This window comes from Pagrus pagrus (assembly GCF_965226575.1).
Source record: "Pagrus pagrus genome assembly, chromosome: 11".
Taxonomy (NCBI): Eukaryota; Metazoa; Chordata; class Actinopteri; order Spariformes; family Sparidae; genus Pagrus; species Pagrus pagrus.
In genome coordinates, this window is record NC_140195.1 from 9,763,359 (window position 1) to 9,784,429 (window position 21,071).

General features: G+C 38.9%; 3 protein-coding genes across 21 annotated transcripts in view; all 3 read right to left on the reverse strand.

Annotated features, from left to right (window-relative positions):
• Positions 1-1,383: 1,383 nt before the first annotated feature.
• On the reverse strand, positions 1,384-11,632 carry LOC311265146 (matrix remodeling-associated protein 8-like). Its single transcript, XM_084366498.1, has 10 exons — positions 11,501-11,632; positions 7,600-7,626; positions 7,168-7,476; positions 6,981-7,082; positions 5,947-6,411; positions 3,401-3,559; positions 3,271-3,301; positions 3,109-3,188; positions 2,559-2,612; positions 1,384-2,441 (listed from the first exon to the last, which is right to left on the reverse strand). Exons 1-10 carry the CDS (start codon positions 11,526-11,528, stop codon positions 2,416-2,418), a joined length of 1,281 nt encoding a protein of 426 aa, XP_084222624.1. The 5' UTR covers positions 11,529-11,632; the 3' UTR covers positions 1,384-2,415.
• A 697-nt stretch (positions 11,633-12,329) lies between these two features.
• aurkaip1 (aurora kinase A interacting protein 1) lies at positions 12,330-14,073 on the reverse strand. Its single transcript, XM_084367743.1, has 4 exons — positions 13,983-14,073; positions 13,427-13,533; positions 12,862-13,325; positions 12,330-12,603 (listed from the first exon to the last, which is right to left on the reverse strand). The coding sequence occupies exons 2-4, from the start codon at positions 13,476-13,478 to the stop codon at positions 12,490-12,492; spliced, it is 630 nt and encodes a 209-aa protein (XP_084223869.1). The 5' UTR covers positions 13,479-13,533; positions 13,983-14,073; the 3' UTR covers positions 12,330-12,489.
• A 1,439-nt stretch (positions 14,074-15,512) lies between these two features.
• The window catches only part of LOC311264956 (rap1 GTPase-activating protein 1-like), a 64,358-nt gene continuing 58,799 nt past the window's right edge, over positions 15,513-21,071 (reverse strand). For 9 of the 19 annotated variants that reach the window (XM_084366197.1, XM_084366207.1, XM_084366192.1 and 6 more), the window contains 6 exons: positions 19,736-19,845; positions 19,437-19,559; positions 19,140-19,275; positions 18,700-18,811; positions 18,045-18,124; positions 15,513-17,198 (listed from right to left, as the gene is read on the reverse strand). In XM_084366197.1, coding sequence (XP_084222323.1) covers positions 17,067-17,198; positions 18,045-18,124; positions 18,700-18,811; positions 19,140-19,275; positions 19,437-19,559; positions 19,736-19,845 — 693 coding nt within the window. In that variant the 3' untranslated portion in view covers positions 15,513-17,066. Of the gene's footprint in view, positions 17,199-17,464; positions 17,513-18,044; positions 18,125-18,699; positions 18,812-19,139; positions 19,324-19,436; positions 19,560-19,735; positions 19,846-21,071 lie in introns of those variants that run through there. The other 10 variants (XM_084366208.1, XM_084366210.1, XM_084366203.1 and 7 more) reach the window with 5 other exon arrangements.

The window sequence follows — 21,071 nt, forward strand, 5'->3', positions numbered from 1 at the left end:
TGGGGAAAAGCAGAAAAAAAGGTCAGTACTAATGATTGTATTGGGTTTTTAAATATTAAATATGTCCCTAACAATAATTATAAATGACAGAAATAATAATAAGACATTATTTTTTTATCATTATGATAAGAAATATATGTAGTATAAAATATATGATGACTTATTTTTGGGTTAACTGTCACAGTTAGTTGTAGTTTCCAGAGCCCAAGTGATTGGGCAGAGACAGAATATTTTACAGTTTAACAATCAACTTCATTACCTAAAATGACATCAGTGCACTAAAACAACAAACTTCTCTGAAAATTTAAAAATCAGAATTTAGCCAAGCATCTTTTTCTGCATTATGATCTCAATTTTGGACAACATATATGAGATATTAATATGTGCAATATCAGTCGATAATATCGACCCATTGATATATCAATCCTGTAATCCTAAAATGAAGATAAAGTAAAAGCAATGTGGGACTTTCTGAAAAAAATCTGAAAAAAATCAGAGCAACAACAATAATTATAAATGACAGTAATAGTAATTGTTTTGTTAGCATTAATACAAACTCTGATATTCTGACACAGTGGGATTTTACTGTGTCAATTAGCAATTCAACTCAATATGAATTCAGTCCAGTATAAAAAATGGAAAATATGTCATATAAAATATATGATGAACTCATTTTGCACAAATGTCTTGTTAGCTGTGGTTTAAAAGAATGTAACTTTATTTTTTATTTTTTTAGCCCTATGACATTGATTTTATATTTGCCAACCAAATTATTGGCCGGGCTTTTGGTAATCCTGTAAAAATCCTAAAATTAAGATCTTGTAAATTATTATTTTTTTAAATATATATATAAAAAATACATTAAAAATATGGTAAAAGTACAGTGAGAGATTTGGGGGAAGCAGAGAAGCAGAAAAATCTGTACTAATGATTGTATAGTCTAATTTGCTTGCAGCCCCAGTTAAAAGACTTATTAAATATAATAATATATATTTAAATATTATATAGGTCTCTAACAATAATTAAAAATGACAATAGTAAAAATGTAATCATATGATTGTAACTGCTTTATTATCACTGGATGTGAATTATCAACCCAGGAGTAAAAATAGGTGGAAGCCTTGGGCTGCACAGCTGGTTACAACATTGCATGATGAAATGCACCTTTATTAGACTAAGAACAAAATGTTAATTTCTAAAACAGAGCCTACAGTGCCTCTTCATCCCGTGTCTCTCTACAAGATAAAAAACAAATCATTATTTACTTCAAACGTTCCCTCTCTCATAAGCCTAATCCTACTACTGATTCATGATGGGGTCATTTCATAGTTCCCTTTTCATCCAAAAAACAAATGAACAGATAGTGATTGATGAGTCTGTGGCCACTGTTGCGAATCTTTAATAAAAGAAATATTTCCCATTAGAGTTTGCACAAGTGAGCAAGAGACAAAGAGAAAAAAAAAATGGGGTCATTACAGTTTGTAATTTAGCATTACTGAGACAGTAGACACTCTTCTTCCTGCAGTGAGCATTGACCAGCAGATTTAGAAATGGCAATTCAGTGTAATATAAATCAGGGTACATTGTACATGCTTGATGCAAACAAGTACTGCACATAAAAAAAACAAATAAATGGCTAAAAGATTTTTTCTTTTTCCTGAGATTCAGCAGACTGAGCCTTTAGTCCATGGTCTTACAATTTCATTATTCGTCACCTGATAAATTATCTATGAACAGATCTATTCCAAGATCTATTCGTACTGTATATGTTAATCTGGGTAAAAGAAAACATTATTCAGAGGCAGTCTGTATTTCTAAAATACATAAAAATCTGGGCAGAAAGTGTGATTTTGTTGATCTTTGTAGGAAAGTAGCATGATCTGTTTAAAATGTATTGCGATCTAAAGCTAGAAATGTTTGGCACTTGTTTTCAAAGACTGTCTGAAACTGTCTACATACAGTAAATTTACCTTTGAAACATGATGAAACACCTTTACAAAGAACAGTACAGCAAAATTTGCGCCAAAAAGGAGAAAATCATCAGATTTCAAGAGTAGAAAAGAGCTGTGAGCTTCTCTGTAAGCATGCAAAGTACACATAAAACATACTTTAATAAACAGCATGCATTTCTTTTAAAAAAGGATGATAAAAAATGCCTAATATTCAATATAAATCAACCAATGAATGCAAAGAGTAAGGGTCAAATATATGTTTAACCATATAATGCTATAACAGCTGGTGAAAATGCAAGTAATATAAAAAATAACGTGTAAAAAACTTATGGTGGCTTCTAGTGAAAAAGCTTAGTGTGCTAGAGTTACAGCAGAGGGAGCATTCCTCCTGTCCTCTCCTGGGTCCTTTACTCTTCCGGTGTTTGCCCTGGAACCTGCCAGCAGCGTCTCAGAAATATTGCACTCACTTCCACAGCTTCCCATCAAAGTCTGAACAAGGAGGTGGGAGAGACAAGAAATGTCAATCTTCTTCTCTGTGCCTGTAAGGATGTTACTGCTGGATGTTTATTTACCGAAATACAACTCTTCTGCTCAGCGGCTACTCACCCGTATTGCAGTCTTTGGCCATACCTCTCTCTTTCAGTAGGTTGTTTTTGTAGTCTGTGGATTGTATTAGACATACAGGTTATGAGAATGCGAAGTACACTTTTTTTCTTAAAGTTTCATAGTCAACAGAACATTTCTGCAGCTTCACAGCAAAACAATGTTGCTGTATTCTCCTGAACTGAAGTATATGGGGGCTTAAAAGTAGAAAAAACATTGCATTGGGCAATTCTGAAGCCCAGAGATCCCAATCTAAGGCTTTTACTTTAGTAGCTACAGTGAAGATTTCATCTTAAAAAGGGTGTATATAACATCTTTTCATGAATCAGTTTGGGATTTCAGAAATGTGGATTACGCCAGACCAGCTGCATGGAGCCATTTTATGGGATTTTGTTTTCTGTTTTTTCCATTTTAAAACAAGACCCAATCTACTTCAGTTGTTCTGGAAAATGCTGCAACTCTGTTTTGCTGTGAAGCTCCAGCAATGTGTGCACAGTGTGTGTGTGTGTGTGCGTGTGTGTGTGTGTGTGTGTGTAAATTAGGCTTACTATACCTGAATTCAAGGGCTCCTGGTTACAGGTCTTGAGCTCTGTGCAGTCTAATGACACTTCCCCTCCACTGATCACATTTCCTCTGCAGAGAAATAGACATTGTTCTGCTTACAATTTCAATTTAAAGGAATAAATACAAAATGTATTGCGTGATAATGTCTTACCGATCTGATCTACGCAGCTCATACTCCTGCCCTGAAAAACAGATTCAACACACAATCTCAAACACACTGTATCACACTATCTTTTATAATTAAGACAGCTTGTTGTCAGATGCAAGGCAACGACAAATACCTCGCTTTTTGCGTCGTCGAGTCAGCACAATGACAGCGACGGCGATGAACGCCAGCAGTAAGAAAGTTGCCAGGAAATAGCCCAGATGCTGCACGAAATAACCTCGATGCTCAGGAAGGATGACAGTCACCACATGTGGGCTCTCCACCTCTTCAGTCCCTGAGGGCAGAGCACAGACAAACTCAAACCTGTCCAATAATAAAGTACTCGATTCTCTCATACACAAACAGGAAAAATATCAAATAGCCCACATGCATTGCATTGTTGTTTTGTAATATAAAGGCAATAAAGCCCCAGGCTTCTTGATTTGTTTTTGTTTTTTTCCCAAAAGCCATAGACAGAAGGAGGGAGAGCAGGAGTTAAAACTGCCCAAATGCTGTTTGCTGGTAATGGCTTCCAGACCTGATGTCATGCAGCTGTTATTTTTTTTTCTCTCCTCAGAAAAACACAGGCTGACCAGAAAAGAGGAGGGGAAGTGTGAGGAAAGAGAGACGACTCCTGTTATGTGGTCTGTCTGCATGTCTGTATGAGTTTTCCATTTGGGCCTTTTCACGTCTTCTCACAAACACATAAGTCTGGTTTTCTGCATGCATGGAAAGAAAAATGGGTGACACCTCCTTCAGTAGAGCTCATCAGTGAGCTCCACGGTCTGACAGTCTGAATACATATCTGACTACACTGCGGGCAGCTCCCAGTCTGACCCGGACTGGTTGTCTACACTTTGTAGATAGCTGACAGTAATTATTCAGAACTACAAGCACCAGGCGATGCAAGACCATAACAACTCTGTCTGTGTCGATTACAAACAGTATGATACAAAAGTAGCTGCACCACAGCTACTCTAGCAGGAAATACCCTTCAGTGAATGTTCAGAGCTGTTGAAAGATTAAAAAAATATGTGTTGTTATTATAGTCTTTCAATTTCTCCCTAAATTCAAATGCAGCCTGATCACAGGAACTAGACCACAGAAAAAAAAAAATGGATAATGAGAGACATCAAGTCTTTTCCTCTTCAAGATTTCTCTTAAGGATAGCATCACTCTGTGGTCTCTCATTAAAGCAGCTAAGTTGGACACTAGTAAAAGTAGGCACCACTGAGGGACTGATGAGGCAAACATGCGATGTACCATCTCTGATCACCCTTTCAAAACCATACAATCATGAAAAAAATATTTATTACATTTATTCTGCCTTAATCACCCACCTCCGAAGTGGGACCTTGGTTAGCAATTACCACCTGTCATTGTTTAATGTACTTAATGTGCACGAAGCGGCAAAGACATGTCCAAGGTCATCGTCTCTAGAGCCCGACTGTCACAACCGGAGCTGCGGCCGTGTCCCAGCTGTGGCCTAATTTCCATTTTCTGGACAGGTCTGACAAGTTTGTACGTGTTGATGGCTATTTCGCATATGCTGCACAGAGAATACCCTGTGTTTTTGTTCCTGTGGGACATGCATAATTTGCAAGTCAGTGAACTGAAGCAAAGCATCTTCATTCTCGGAGATAAAGATTCTGACAGTTCACAAAACACCTCCTTCATGATTACAAAGAAATAATATTCTATTCGCTCTTGCCATAAATAATTACAGCATGAGAGTGAAAGGCTCTCGTGACGTGTAATTTCAGATGATTGCTGGCGCCTGCGTGAGCACAAACAGCTTGGTTTTAATCTAACAGACTCGAAGAGCAGCGGTGTGTGAAGAAGAAGTGAATTCCTGGATGAGGTGCACTTAAAGGCTACAGGCAGGATGCCGTCTATCCACGTGTACATTTCTTCAAAACAGTATGGAGCTCATAAATGGGCTGTAATGAATTTAAAGGGGAAGAGGATCTATAGGTTAACACATACCTTCATCCCCTCCCCTTACTTTCCTCTTTCATGTCACAGCTCGCCCAGATGTTGAACAGATGTATCAGACTTGCTTGTAACTGCTGGTTAAACAGGCCTCTATCAGAAGCTGATACACATCAGCAGAGAATCAGAGCAGACTGGGAGAAAAGACGAATAAACAAAATTTGATAGATAGAGTGTAACCAGTCTAGACACGTGGTTGGGTCTTTTGGAAAATGGGGTCAAATGGAGGAAAAAAACACAACATATGACCCTCCTCTCCCACAATTACTCGCTCTGCGCAGCTAAAATGTCTCCAGCTGTAAATGTAAAAAAGTGGCCAAGGAAAATGAGACCACTTCCTTTGTAGCCAATTTAAAGATCTTTACTGTAGACAGCTTCTCAAGCTTCTCAAGCTTCTTTCTTTCTTTGTTTCTTTCTCTCTCTCTCTCTTGAACGGCTACATTCCTACATCCTCCCTCTTCAGCTCAAACTCAAAAACAGAGAGGTCTGAGGAGAGAATTGGCAAGAAGAAGAACTGATTTAACTGACCAACTATGCCTATAAATACACAAAAAAAACCCAGGAGCTGTGTTGTCACTCTCCGCACATTTCAGCCAAGAAACCATATGGGGAAAAACATTAACCATTGGTGTCTGGAAGACCAAAGTTTGAGTGATTACTCTCTTGATGTTTTTAACTCTGGGAGCTTACTTGGCTCTGGCTCTGGCTCATCCTGTGGGAATATTTTGGGTCCTGTAGTGGGATCAGACGGAGGTGGAGGTCCCACAGTGAGCCTGAAGATGCGTCTTTCCTGAAGTCCACAGTAGTGGTGGTGCAGGTGGCAGGAGTACAGGCCTTTATCAACAGGCCTCAAGTCAGAAATGGTCAGTGAGAAGTCCCCTACAGTGAAAGCATCCTCCGCCACACTCATCTTGCTGGCAAAGAGTGGTCCATAATCCCGCTGCTCTCCGGAGGCATAGAGGTCTACCAGGCGGTCAGCCTTGTCAGGACGCACTCCTGGGGGCTGGAAATCCCAGTGAGCCACCTGCTGCTGGTCCTCCTGGAGGCCCTCTCTCCACAGGGGGCGCCGGTTCACACAGGGCAATGCCACGGAGCTGCCCAGTAAGACCACGAACACGGTCTTCTCTCCATCCCAGTAACGTTTCTCCTTCTTTGCTGGAAGTATATGAGTGCAAAATTAATTTATATTTCATAAAATAAATATATTAAAGGGTAATTCCACCAATTTCACACATTGAAATGTGTTTACAGGTCTTGGGAAGTACTATAGTATATGTGGAAAAAGTAGTATAAGGCCTTTTGTGGCTCCAGAGGAAGCTGCATGTAATCTGATAAACTGCCTCCAGGGATGTAATTTAGTGGTTTAGTTGCATTTTGGGTAATGTAGGTGCCAGGTTTTAAAAAACAAATGATCAAAATCGATACAGCAGAACCACAGATATCGCCTTTTTTATTTCATGCATCCTTCTTTTTTTTTTTACACAACCCAGTGCCTACATTACCCATAGTGCATCTAGCCACTGAATGACATCACTGGAGGCAATTTATCAGATTCCATGCAGCTTCCTCTGCCACACAAGGCTTTATAATACCTTTTTTCACATATGTAGTAGTACTCCACAAGACCTGTAAAAACATTTGAATGTGTAAAATAGGTGGAGTTGCCCTTTAACAATCTTTTTCATGCATCAGGTCCATGCAACAACACGATTAGGATGCCTCACCTGACTTGGTGACATTGAGCTGGATTTGAATGGACTGGTGAATCTGGCAGTAGTGATGGTGCAGATTACAAGTATAAACTCCTTTGTCAGTTGCGGCCACATCTGAGAAAATAAACATCCAAACAAGCTTATTATAAATGCAGTATAAATCTTCATGCCACTGTCATAGAATATAGAGAAGTCTCACTGTTGATGACGAGGGAGAAGTTGCCATCATTGAACGCAGACTCTGGGATAGAAACGCGTCCTTTGTTGAGGCCGTTGTAGACCCTCTGGCGGGCTCCAGGGGACATGTCCAGGATTCGCTCCACAGAGTACTCTGGGCTGTTGCGAAACAGGTCCCAGTGCACCACCCTCTGACGGTCTTTCAGTCCATCACGGGTCCACACCATTCGGGGGCTATGGCAGGTCAGAACCGCCTTAGAGCCTGCAGGCAGGGTGATGTTCTTGACCTCCACCACCACACCAGGCCTGCTGCTGCTGCCCTGACCCCATGCTGACACGAGGAAATAAACACATGGATTCAAACAATCAATGTAGCGGTGACAGAAGGAGAAGTATACTAACTCTACATTCAGTTGTTATTAAGGAAGTGCATTAAGAAACAAAAATGTCTTACCTCCTGGCAAGAGGAGCACAGCGAGAACTAAAACAGACAAAAACAAAGGTGATTAGAGTTCCTGAAGTGCTCCATTCTCACTTGCTGCTGCTGTATTACTGATATCAGCCTGTTTAATAATTAAATCTTGATAAATATTCATAATAAGTCTCTGCTTTATGAGGTCCAAGAGTCTAGTTTTGACCTGGAGTGACCCAACAGTGAAAGATTTCAGCGTTGGAGTAGATGTGGGTTCAGTGAGAGGACTGTTTAAAATAACAGAGGAACACTGACGAAACAAGGACACAGCAAAAGGCAAGACTTTAAAACAGAAATGTTCCACACTGGAATACACCAGCAGAAGGAATACACCAGATGTTAATAATCTTCTCTTGAACAGTTTGCTGTTTGTGTTTTCTCACTCTAGAGATAGGACATTTTCCGACAGCACATTTGCTATTTCTAATGCAGTTTTCCCACAGTGCTATTTGGTCGTGTGTTTACTGAAGGGCCAGCGGAGATGCGTGCAGCCAAAGCATACAGAGCCTCTATTCATCCTGGCTGATGCTGGCTTGTTGCAAGGCCATGATCCTGAGGGGATGAAGGACCGTGCTGCTATTCAGCTCACTTCAGTCACACTGCCTGGTGATAAAAAACCCAAACACCTGTGTATTTTTACAGCACTGGTAATGGGTACAGTGAACTATAGAGGCCAGAGGTGCAGAGCCTTCAGGGTGGTGTTATGAGTGGATACATTTATTACATAAAGAAATATATCAATAAGGAGTGGGTTTTATTTCCAACGCACAGATGTTGCACATTAGAAAATTCCAGCACTTTCAAAAACAAGTTACAATCTGAACACTTCCTCCTCCACTCCTCTCCAGAAGTGGCAAATAACAAAACAACTCGATCAACTGCATCTTTATCACGGTCAGTAAGGGCCAAACACCCAAAAGCAAGCTCCAAAAAATCTGTTTTATACACAGTGCAGGAAAAAAAGGGCCTTCTCCTTCCAGATGTTCTGCTCATCATAGCAGCACATGGTTGATTCACTTCATATGTGAGCACAGGTAACGTGAAGACGTCACGTGAAGAATGTGTTCAATTCACCACATCCAAACAAGACTTCACCAGAGCGCTGCTACTGGGCCTTTATGCAGTAATTCTATAAGTAAGCATTAGCATATAATAATATTTCAAGCTGAGCGAAATTATCTCAGCACACACGCTGGCATCGGAGAACAGGCCTCATGCTGGAAAACTTTGGTGGCTTTTCTATTGAGGGGTATAAACTTTCCTGCAGTAGGTAAAACAAAGTGTCCCAGCCTCTGTAATTTTCTCTCATCTCTCCTCCAGACACACGCAGGCTGATGACTCAGGAGGCTGGTTTAACACTAAAGACTTAACAATGTGCTATTGAGTTCCTTGCTTTAATAACAGGCATTAACCAAATGGCCTGCAAAATCACTGTTGTCATTACCCCGGGAATCACAGTGAGAATCACTTAACAGAATGTCTACCCGAAGGTAAGACAAAAAAAAGGGGTTTATATATTTAACTCAGACATAAAGCATGTATTTGCTCAGCATAATTTCTGTGATTCATGGATGTTGTGGGTGTGTAAAGTTTACTCACAGCCCCGTCACAGGATGAAAATAAATCAAACAAATGTGTCCAGCTGCAGACTCAGCTAAACATACAAAGATACATTCAGAGGCCCGGAGAGGCTGTTGACTCTCCTGAGGGTTCACTCAGATGTACATTGAAATGGCAGCCAAGATTTTCAAGTAGGTGTATTATTAGTCATTGCAAGTACTTTACATTATGGTAGCAATCACATTTATATATTCTTTGTCACACCATTTCCTTGTGAGTTAGTTGTTTAAGTGTATAGTCTATAGAGTCATAGGAATTTGATGTTTATGTATAACTTTACTGTGTATATTATTGGAAATGTGTATATTTATCTTCACGTAGCGAATGGTAGAGCTCAATTTGTGCGGGATCAGGAGATGTCTAGATGAACAACACCTTCTTGATCATGTTTTATGTATATCTGAGAAAGCCCTGATGAAGGATAAGTTCATCCTAAAATGAAAATTCTGTAGTCTACAAAACATTTCTGGAGCTTCACAGCAAAACAGTGTTGCAGCATTCTCCTAAACAACCTAAGTAACCAGGCAATTGTTTTAAAAACTTAACATTTAAAAACCTGAAAAAACCCTGAAAAAACCCCCACATGAAATGGCACCAGCTTGTCTGATGTAACCCAAGTCTCCTGAAGCCCAGACATCCCTAATTGATTTGAAAAGAAGCTAATTACACCCTTTTAAAAAGCTGGAATCTTTAAAAGGTGCAATATGTAAGAATTAGCCAACTGTCACGTCACTCCAAACAGATGGGGAGCAGCATATCAGCAGAGTAACCATAAATAATGCTAAACTGCTAGCTGCTTAGTTAAAATGGGAGCTTGACCGTGCATTGAGGGCAGAAATGTTGTTTTCTCAAATCAAATTGGGTTTTCGAGCCGTATGGAGCCATCATATGTTTATTTTCAATTGTGTTTTTATGTTTTAAAGCAAGTCCCCATCTACTTTGGTTGTTTAAAGGAATATTGTAACGTTTTGTGGATCAACATGAGGCTGAGCGGATAATGACTGCATTTTCATTTTTGGGTTAACTTATCCTTTAAAAGAAACATAAAGGTGGCATAATCTCAGTGTGTGGGCACTTTTTTCTTTAAAAAAAAAAACACCAACAACAACAACTTCCTGTTGTGCACAGTGGATTGCTTACTGGGGCTTTACAGAGCACAAACATGTTAATTTATTGTCAGCTTGTCATTTTCTGTCTCGAATGAGTAGCTTCATGTTTATGAGCTTATTTTCTGCAAAACAGCAATTCTGATCTTTTCCATGCCTTGTTTTGTTGGAGGTCGTTAATTAAGACAGAACCAATCATAAACATGGTTGGCGAGGTAATCCCCCTCCTCCAGCAGCCCACTCGTGGTGAAACACACATTACTGACACATATAATGATTGGCTGCTGGATTGTGCTGACTCCTCTACTCAGACCGCAGTTAACTAGAAACACATTGGGCCGAAGCCATAAAAAAAAATCCCACATACACACAATGAGTCAACAGGCCCAGGTTAAAGTCAAAGCCATGCAGCTTAACTGTATATACTTTGTTTCACTTTCAAGTCCATGAGGCTCCGTGTGCTGGATGAACTTTATTTTCAGAACTCTGAATATTTCAAAATAAAGGCTGTCGATAGAAAAAAGGTTTTCTTTAGGCATGATCTTGGGTAACATCACTTACACAGGAAATATATTTGAGATGAGGTGAGAAAAAAGGCTAGACAGATGATCAATAACATATAAAGAAATACAAAAAACACGTAAATGGACAAAGAAATACAAAAACGCAGACTGTTAGGTCAATAATTAAAAACAACAGTATAAAAATAAATAAAAAAAGGTACTAAATTATCAAGAGTCAGGTTTAAAAACTGTAAACGCTTCTGCTGCTAGTTAAAAAAGATCACAATTGTTGATGCGATGATAACAAATAAATACATAAATGATCTGTTGTACAAACATAATGAAAGCAGGTCGTTTAAACAAATGTACTGCAGCTAAGATCGGATGAAAGTCTTATTAATGCAGGAAGCTTTGGATCAATAAAGACAAAGGTTTCAGACAGTTTCCATTGCAAAGATATCCTGAGGAAAGTCTTTATGAAAACGTCTTATAAAAGGGATTTACAGCGGAAGAGAGCAGACCTGGCAACGCAGAGACTTTCAGCTTTTGTTCCTGACGGGTCACTCTAACCTGGATCCAATTATGGCAAAAAGAAAAGTTTCCTCAACTTATTTTTCTTTCTCTCTAAAAAACAAAGACAACTCAAGAACTTACTCTGAAGGAGAGTCATATCGAGTCGCATCTTTTTCACAGTGCTGGCAGCGGAGGTAAAAGCCTGACAGAGGTGGAGTGCATCTACTGAGAAAACAAAAGAAGACTTCAAGTTCACGCAGCAGCAGCAGCAGCGGCGGCTCAGCTGTGTTTTGTTGTATTCCTGCAGGCTGGAGCCTCCACACGCTCCGCCTCCGCCTGCAGATGAAATCCAACACTTCTCTGCGCTTTGGTGCTGCAGTCTCACCGAAAACATGTGTTGCGTTAGTGAAAGAAGAAAATCTGAGAAGAACAGTGTAAATACTAGACGTGTAAAAAAAATGCATTAAAGGTGCAATTCTCCTTGTGTAAACAAAAGAACAGTCCCAAAATTCATAAGAAAGGATCGTCACTTTCTATCAATCCCAAAATCGACAGGTCTAACAACACACTGATACACAACAGTCAAAGAAAATATAGTCTCGGGGTTATTTCACAATTTTGTTTACATTAGTTATGCTTTTAATACAGAAACAAATGCTTTGGATACATCAAACTATTCAGATAAATATGTGAAGATTTTTTTTCTAAAATATTTTCCTTCCACCTACAATAAGAGATAAAAACTAATCTTATCTCAAAGTAGTCACAGTCTACTCAGAGTTTGTTGATCTAATTTCTCTTTCAGCTGTACTATAAAAAATATGTTTACCTAAAGATCTACCAACAGCGGTAATTCCAGGATGAGTGTATCCTTTTACTTTGCACAATACTGCCATCCACAGTATGAACAGGAGAAATGTAAGCTGTCCTATAATACTTTAAACCAACAGGAAAAAAACAACACACCATGCTTTGGGTTCGACAGAGAAAGATCTTTATTAGATTATGTACACTTTGTCAAAAATCATTGTACACGTAGGGAAACATGCTCCACTTTAGCTGCAGTGTGTGAAGTGTGGTGAGCAGAGGCGTCCAGTGTGAGCGGGATGTGACGCAAACTCAAGTGTTTCTCAGTCCTTGTTTCCGTGCCGTTTAATGAAGATCTTAGGCGTAGACCATCCCTCAGGAGCCTTCTTCAGGCCGGCTCGGGTCCAAATTCTCTTTAGATCCTCCTCGAATCGTTTCTGCACAGGACAAACACACACAGTTGTCAGTGTCGAGGTGTATATTTGTGTGTCAAAGAGTAAATCTGTATTCAGCTAGTTTTGGAACATTGTGTTGTAATAAGAGCACATCATTATATCATGATAAACTACACTGAGCAACAGTTAAATTTAAGTATTGCCAATAGTGTTCATTTACTCACAAAATTATCAAAAATGAAAATATGTGTGCATATTCAACAACAGAATCCTTTATCTTTAAAAATAGTTAACTCTCACCTGCTTCTTTTTACCCCGGCCCTCCAGCACTTTCCTCCTTGAGAATTTAGTCCGCTTTTGCAGCTTGTTGTATTTATGCCGGTTCATCTTCCGTCGTCTGATCTTGAGAACATTCTTACATATAAGGGGTGTTGCTGAACCCTCCCCATCCTCCATAACAGGGACAGAGATGGGTGGCAGCACCTTCTCTTCCAGCAGCCCTACGTCCTCCTGCGGCTGAGCGGATTCCATCAGGGGAGGAAGGGAGTAGCGCAGGGAGAGCCAGCTCTCCAGAGGACTTACTGACAGTTTACGTGGCACGAGAGCCTCTTCCAGCTCTGGCTCAAGTTGGATCCATCTGGGAGGAGGTGTGTTGTCTGCTGCTGTTGAGTAGGTTCTCAGTTTTTGTTGTAGTGAAGAGCAGTAAGCAGGAAGAGCTGATTGTACACATCCATTCAAACTCTCTCCATGAGCTTGAAGTCCACCTAAGGGAAACAATGATGTCTTCAGTGTCAATACTTCCACAGAAATGATATCATAGGATGAGATTACATGGCTTGATTGCTATATGTTTGTTCATACTTACAAGATGCTCTACGTAATAGACTGAGACGAATGACAACTTTTGAAGCAAACATCGTTGATGATCATCCAAATAAATACATGAGGAATGAATGGACTGGTCACTTGGTCCTGTGGGCAGAAGCACAGTACTTTGTGTTAGTCACAGCTCTTTCATAGAGCTTTCAAACTGGGGATAAAACGATGACAGATGGTGGCATCTCTTCATGCATGTCTTATATCAACCATCAAATGTACAATCTTTGGATTATGTTAGCAGACTGACGGAAACTAGCGTCCTTAACAAACTATATTGAAATCACGAAATACACCGTCTTTCTAAAGCAAATGTAAATAAACCCATATTAACGAGATGTGACCAAAAGTCAAGCTATTTTTCAGGTACCGGTTCCTGGACATACAGACATGATTGCTAATTCTAGCTAGCAATGTAGCTCCGTCTTCGATATGAAAGTCGCAATACTGTCTCAAAAATGACCGTTAATAATGTTTCAGCCATCAACTATCCGACAACACCGACTACAGTTAATTTACTTTCTATATTAATAATGTTATGTTACCTAAATTTCCAGTGACCGGGGTTTTGGTCTTCAATGTGACTCTAAAAGGCCACTTCCGGGACCGTGCGACACGAATGTAATCCGCTTCCTGTTTCTCCGAGCGGACAAAGGTTCCGCCAGAGCAGCTATAAACCTAGTTTGAGAATCAATTTACTTTTTTAACAATAATAATAATGATAATAATAATAATAATAATAATAATAATAATAATAATAATAATAATAATAAGAGGAAGAAGAAGAATACGTTTTTCTTGTACTATTATTCTATGCTTATGATATCAAATAGATGAGACCTAATTGTAGACTACTTTTAATAATTTATTATATTGTCAGGGCCTATGATAAGCAACATACAGTAGGTTGCAGGCTTAAATGACTCCACTGGAGGGCACTAACAATCAGCAATGGCAGGTGCAAATGAACCATTAATTATTTCCATGTCGGAGATTAGCAGTTTAATTGAGGGAGAGGTTGTGACTCCTCAGTTTGTATGAATGCAGCGCAGTTATGAATTACAAATGTGGATTCAATAATTGTGAACCCTTGAGAGAACATGAACTGTGCAGAAATGGAAATGCAACTTGAGCAAAATAAACAATAAATACTAATACAGGTAAACATGTCTGGGATCATTTGAATATAAGCTGTTCTCTTTTGTGACTGACTGACTGTTGGCCTACATTTTATTAGCTTTGTCATTTTGATATTATGTACCATCTTTTTTTTTTATGCTGATTGGCGAGTGAGCAACAAGTAATTCTATCACCCGCTGCATGTGGGGCTGTCTGTTATCTTCAGTCTACAGAACAGATACCTGTTATTTCTGTTCATCTGTAGAACAAAGGGTCATCATTTTTGTGTTATATCAGCAAACATTTGAAAATAAAAATTTAAGCCTGCAGCCCAGAGGACACAATTGAGACAGAATATTATACTTGTGCCAATGGTGTTCCTGCTAATGGGTTCACACAGCCTGTATAAACACCAGATAAGTCAAGGAGAGTGTAAAGAGCAAACCATTTTATGCAAAATAGAAGTATTTAATTTGCTAATGACAGCAATTATAGAACATACTCCAGCTCTTATTAGCTTAAAGGACAGAGTTTACTATTTACTATGATTATCAATTACTGTGTTGTCTGTCATTTCTAAACCTATTTATGAAGTGCTATTAACACGCTACAATTATAGTTTTGTGAGCAGATACATTTGGAAAGCCTGTTGCATTCATGATTGTTTTATTTTGTTTTGACTCATCGAGACTGAGTGTCTTTCTTGTGACACAGTTGTATTATGAAGGAAGCCTCCACTTTTAGACTGCTCTAGTTTTACACACTTGTGGGCAACCACATCAGATCTTTTATTCATGGGGCTTTCTCACTTAGCTTTCATTAAGACAACGGGAAGTGGAACATCTACAGTTTTGTAGGCACTTCGCAGCAGGGATTTTCACAATGCGGCACTCAAAATATTGTATATGTACGCAAATGAAAATGTCAGAAGTCAAAGAAGGTGCACATGTAGAGTGTAAAGTTCTCAGGGCATTTATTTACAATAAAAACAACAAAAACAAAACATTCATTTAATTGTAAATCCTGCTGGCTAATAACTGTTTGCTTTACTATCTACACTTACACCACCATTTTGTGATGATAAGGCAACTGAAATGATCAGCAGGATGTACTGTGAGATTTCCCTTTTACAGAACAGTCTGAATAGCTTTTAAAATAAATTTCTTCTACAAAACCCTCTCAAAATATTTAAAATAAGGGTACGTGAAATAAAACAATAAATTGTTAACTTGGCAGTTATTTCAATGTGTCAGTTGATCCCATTTTAAATCAAAGGCCTATACATTATACACTATGTACTCCAACTTAATATCTATGTACAAAATCAGTAGTTGTATTTGGAGTTATTTTCTCACTTTAAAAGCAAATAAATATTCACTGTTGTATTATAATTGCATTGCAAATTTACTGCACTGAAAGAGATCCGACCCTTGAAATAGAGCTTCACAGATGACAACATTATAATTTACTCGAAAAGCAACACGTACAGTTTAATCATATGACAGGATGCTGAATGTAGTCACCATAGAAGTACAGTATAGCAGATGTGTGCCATAAACACGACTTCAACATGAACCAAATCAATAAATAAAAACACATATTAGAGAGAATTAAGCAACTCAGAACATACAGTAATGCAGAGGCTTGGTCTCCTTACCAACGGACAAGACAGACAAAGCGGTTTAATCAGTCATCGGTGGATATATCCATACATTAGCTATACAGACAATAGTACAACTGCATTGCACCAGAAACTAGTGTGCTAAAAAATGATTCAGAATATATTAGCTTTAATCTAATACTGCAATCCCATTTTTGGCTGCAGAACACGTGAATCAAAAAATGAGGTAAAAATAAATCTGAGGGACAAAGGAATTGCATGATTAAGTTTTAAGGCCATTTCATGTTTTCTACAATACATTTCTCTCTTCACTGTGACCTGTGGTGTTGAGTTTGCAATCTGACTTTGTGGGGATTTGGCTGGTAAAAGAGTACAATTGTTTTGCTGCAGCTATACAGTCCTTCAACTTGGATTTTACCCAGAAAATAATAATGTTTGACAACATCCAACAGAACATTTTCATATCACATTAGATGTTTTGTTAGAAAATACCCATCTTTGATGCTGAATATTTGGTATTTTTCTAATATAAGAGATCTTTAATGAGCCAAAACCTTTGTTGATTTAATTGCAGGAAAGGGGATTCTCACAATCTCTCTAAAGAGCTCGATGGCACTGTCTTTACCCTGAATATCCAACAGACCTGGGCTTCAACAAGACAAACTAAACCAAAGTTATATTTTCTACAAATAAAACTATTCGATTTGTAGATAAAAATGTGCACTTTTTAAACAAGGGGTGCGGTAAAAAACCATACAACTAGGCAACAGATGTGTTAACAGGCAAAGAAAAGAGTGGAAGGAAACAACACTGTGCAAAAGCTGGCCCCTCTCTGTGCGTCATCCTCTCCTGTGTCCTCCAGGTTTCTGGATATGCTGCACTCCGGCCCTCACTGAGCAGCAGGCTGGCCCAGCTCCATCTGTTTCTTCTCTTCTTTCTCATCTTCCTCCTTCTCATCATTGGCCGTGGCGAACGCCAGCACTTGTCTCATCTCCCAGAGGGATTGTGACTTATGGGAATGCTTTGGGAATAAGAGGAGATGTCTGGTCAGTTGCTGATAAAAATTAAGAATGCACTCTGTTCACATCATTAGTTACATTGATAACAGTTTGGTTTGTTTATTCCTCAGTAATATTGACAAGCAGTTTCACAAAAAAAAAGACTAGGACACAAGCATAAGCACAATTTGGCTTACTATTGATTTAAATACAGTATATCTGTTCCATCTGTCCAAAGCTTAAATCCATGGATTGAGAGACCATGAGAGTGTACAGAGGAAAATCTAACCTGAAGATGGAGATCCAGGATACAACCAGGTGGATGGAGCTAACAGTTCTGCACACAGAAACGCACAAAAGGCGATAAATAAAAACAAACAGAGCACAACCAAACACCAGCAACAGCACACAAAAAGCACTTTAAAAAAAGATGATTTAAAGGGGCTCTGTTGACCTTCTGTGTTGTGCTGGAAGCCATTTGTTAGTTTATGTAAGCAGACTCCATTTCTAAACAAATGTTAGCTAATGTTGCTCTCTGTTAGCAGAGAGGCACTGAGATGAGACATTCGAGAATGAGCATAAAGTTACATCATTTGGATTGTCGCAGAAAATAAGCCAAGTCCTTCACAAAGAAATCCACAGTCCAGCAGCATTTAAAAACTTATACAAATTGTCCACAGGCTTGTATAGGCGACGGGAGAGACGGGGAAGGTCTCATTCTTCACGTCATGTTACAATCCGCTCACATGTGGTCAATAATAATGCAATTAATACATGAAAACTGCTACAAATTGTTGCACAGAGCCCTTTAAAGGTAGCTGATAATGACAAATGAAATGTCAGCGTAGTCCAGGAGGGGTTTCACTCACTGATGAGGACTGATGATCGTGTGGTCGTTCCAGTTTGATACGTATGTCTGTCCCCTTCCCTCGTTCAGGTTTACCAGGCCCTAAAGGACATGTCAACAGTCTAATGAACCAGCCCTACATGTCCAATACAGATTGACTTTAAAGTAGAGAGTTGAGTTTACTGTGTTTTGAAAAATAAGTTTGAAAAATGAGGTAGAGAGAAAATACATTACTCGTTGCTTTGTATTGAAAAATGGATACTCAACCTTTTCACCAATTGGTGAGATGGAATGAAAGATCATATTTTCTACATGATATTATGAAAAGATGGCTGTAATATCACATTATTTGTAGTCATGGTCAATAATTAAAGATCCATTAAGCCTTAACTGATCACATTTATTCATAGTGACTCAATTGTTTTTTAATGACTAGCAAGATGTAACAATGATACATCCTACATTCATTTATGCATTAATCATCATGAGTCACTGCGTGCATTAGCTATGCATCAATAAATCAGTAAGCATCTGTGTTTTCTACCCTTATTATAAAGTGTTTCAACATAAATAAATCAACAAATATACAAATGAGCACACTGTGGCAACTGGTTTAATAAAGTAGGCGGTTTAAAGTGCTGAAATGTTTTGAGTATGCTGAACCTAACCTCTCTCACCTGGGGAGTTACCACGACTGTTGGTACTGGTGGTGCTGATGCTGTCCTCCAGCCAGGTGCTGTAGGTGAGGGAGTCCCGCTTGTGTGGCGTCCCGGCAGACGACAGACTCTCCTGGAGAGACACAGCAACACAACAGTTTTAAAACTTGACAAACTGATAACATTAAGGATAAGTTTATCATTAAGTAATTATGTACTCATCCTTCAATTGATTTGAAAAGACGTTATTTACAATCCCGACACACAGTCAAGCTTGTGCAGACGGCAGAATGATTTAAGTTTTGCAGCTAAACTGAAGATTTTGGCTTCAAACAGGGTGTAAATCCATCGGCATTGAAGTGAGCAGATAATGACTGAATTTTTCATTTTTAGGTGAATTCATCCTTTAAAGGAGCTTGTCTTGTTTTTTTACAGGCACACACACTGAATATGGCACTCACCATGCCCGTGTCGTAGTCCTCTGTGGCCTCTGTCTCATTGTCCTCCACCACACTGGCGAAGCTGCTAGCGTTGGAGGAGGAGCGGGAGAGGTCTTGACCCTCAGGGATAGATGGGGCCCTGCCACCGAGATAAGAACTACACCCTGGGTTAACCACTCTCCAGCACAGCCACACCTGATTTTATCTTAGGACACAGTTGTTCAACATGCTGCCACAGCTGAGGGTTGCCCAGCGGTTACACAAACACACAGATGATCAATATATCTGATATGGCTGTGACATGTCTGGCATACACACCTGTTCTTTGCTGTTGTGAGCACCTCAGGAGAGCTCTGATTGGACGAGTTGTCAGATTTGGGGTCTTGAGAGATGTGCCCGCTGTCAGGGGTCTTCTGGGTATTTGGGGAGCTCTCTCTACTGCTACATGAGACATGTGGTACAAAATACCAGATAAGCAAATAGGCTTCATAGATAGAATCACTACAATCAACATGCATGCACTGATTACAAATGACAGGCAATACATGGTGGACCTCAGTGAGAGATTACAAAGCTGAGATAGAAAATACAAAATGGTGTATGTGCAAGAGTCTCACCTCCTCTCCTGGACTTCTTGAATGTTTTCAATACCGATAGCACTGCTTCTCCTGGAGCTGAAAGGACCTGACTTTTTCCTAGTCGGGCTTTTCCCGGGGATTATCAAAGACTGCCAGGGAGAGAGGATAGACAGTCAGTGTCAAAATCTGTCTAATACCTTAAATATCTTTGAACATCTCGACAGCTTATCAATCTATTCATTTATTACGAAAGGAAGGTAATGGTTGTTTTGACATAACCATTTAATTTGATCGTTTTCACTTGGAAAAATGCTTTTCATAAATAAATCGGCCTGAGTTATAAGGCTGAACAGTGACGTCCCTCCCTTCGAGCTGTTTCAGTGACGAATAAAAGTAAAAATATGCACTTAGCGGCTTAATGTCAAGCCCCGGTGCCAGTCTTTGAGCCAGAGCAGAGAACACTAAGGCGGGAGATGAAAGATGGATTTAAAGGCTCCAGGGCCTACCACTAAATATGCTTTCTCAGCGACTGCTTTGTTCATTCAATCTCCCTTTTAAAGCTCTCAGAGCAAGAACTTGAAAAAGCCTTTTATTCAGTGCAGCTTCAAAGAGCAGGGGGAGGATTATTTTTTATATAATTTCACTGTAAGGTCCTCATTAAATCATTAATATTCATCAGTTTTAATCAAATAGGGAATTAAGCATAGTGGAGTTAAACACAGAAACGTCATAAAAGATACATTATGCAGTAAAGTAGGTAAGACAGTGAGAAAAGAGGAAAGTCTATATTATTTGTCTGCAGGGAGCCAAAGGTGGGCCTTTCAAATATGACTTTTACTGTATATGTGCCACACTCATATCACAGAGCTCCTTATCTGATAATATGTGAATAATTTGAAATGATTAATACTAGAATGATTTCTACATATAAATCAATGTAAAATCCCAAAGATTGAAATTAACAAATTAATAAATTAATGAGAAAATGTGAAGTGTGATCTATGTCTGCTTTTGTTTTATTACAGATAATTCTCTGTTTCTGTAACACAAAGTGCACACTTTGTTGAAGACAGAGCGAGATTATTAGTTAACTAAAACTAAAATGAAAAACTATAACTAGGTGTGAAAAAACATTTTAGTTAACTGAAATAAAAATAAAAAACTAGACTTTACGAAAAAAAGAAATCAAACTAAATTGAAATGAAATGTACAGGACATATCTTCAATTGTAATTCGAATTTGTCAAAATTGGTCTAATTTGTGGAGGTGTTGTTGAATTTGTGTTTTGGAACTGGGATGGCTACATGACTGTGAATAAATTGCCTTCACATGGTGTTGTCTCTGTATTTTAATAACAATTCTGGACTTCTTAAAT

Excerpts from the sequence above, each read along its gene's own strand:
- LOC311265146 (XM_084366498.1), bottom strand. The coding sequence starts at position 11,528 with ATGCGACTCGATATGACTCTCCTTCAGA. Across the intron at positions 7,083-7,167 it reads CTTCTCCCTCGTCATCAACA|ATGTGGCCGCAACTGACAAA; the intron begins GTGAGACTTCTC and ends TTATTTTCTCAG. Across the intron at positions 2,613-3,108 it reads CCAGGAGCCCTTGAATTCAG|ACTACAAAAACAACCTACTG; the intron begins GTATAGTAAGCC and ends TACAATCCACAG.
- aurkaip1 (XM_084367743.1), bottom strand. The coding sequence starts at position 13,478 with ATGTTTGCTTCAAAAGTTGTCATTCGTCTCAGTCTATTACGTAGAGCA. Across the intron at positions 13,326-13,426 it reads TCTATTACGTAGAGCATCTT|GTGGACTTCAAGCTCATGGA; the intron begins GTAAGTATGAAC and ends TGTTTCCCTTAG. Across the intron at positions 12,604-12,861 it reads GCCGGGGTAAAAAGAAGCAG|AAACGATTCGAGGAGGATCT; the intron begins GTGAGAGTTAAC and ends TGTCCTGTGCAG.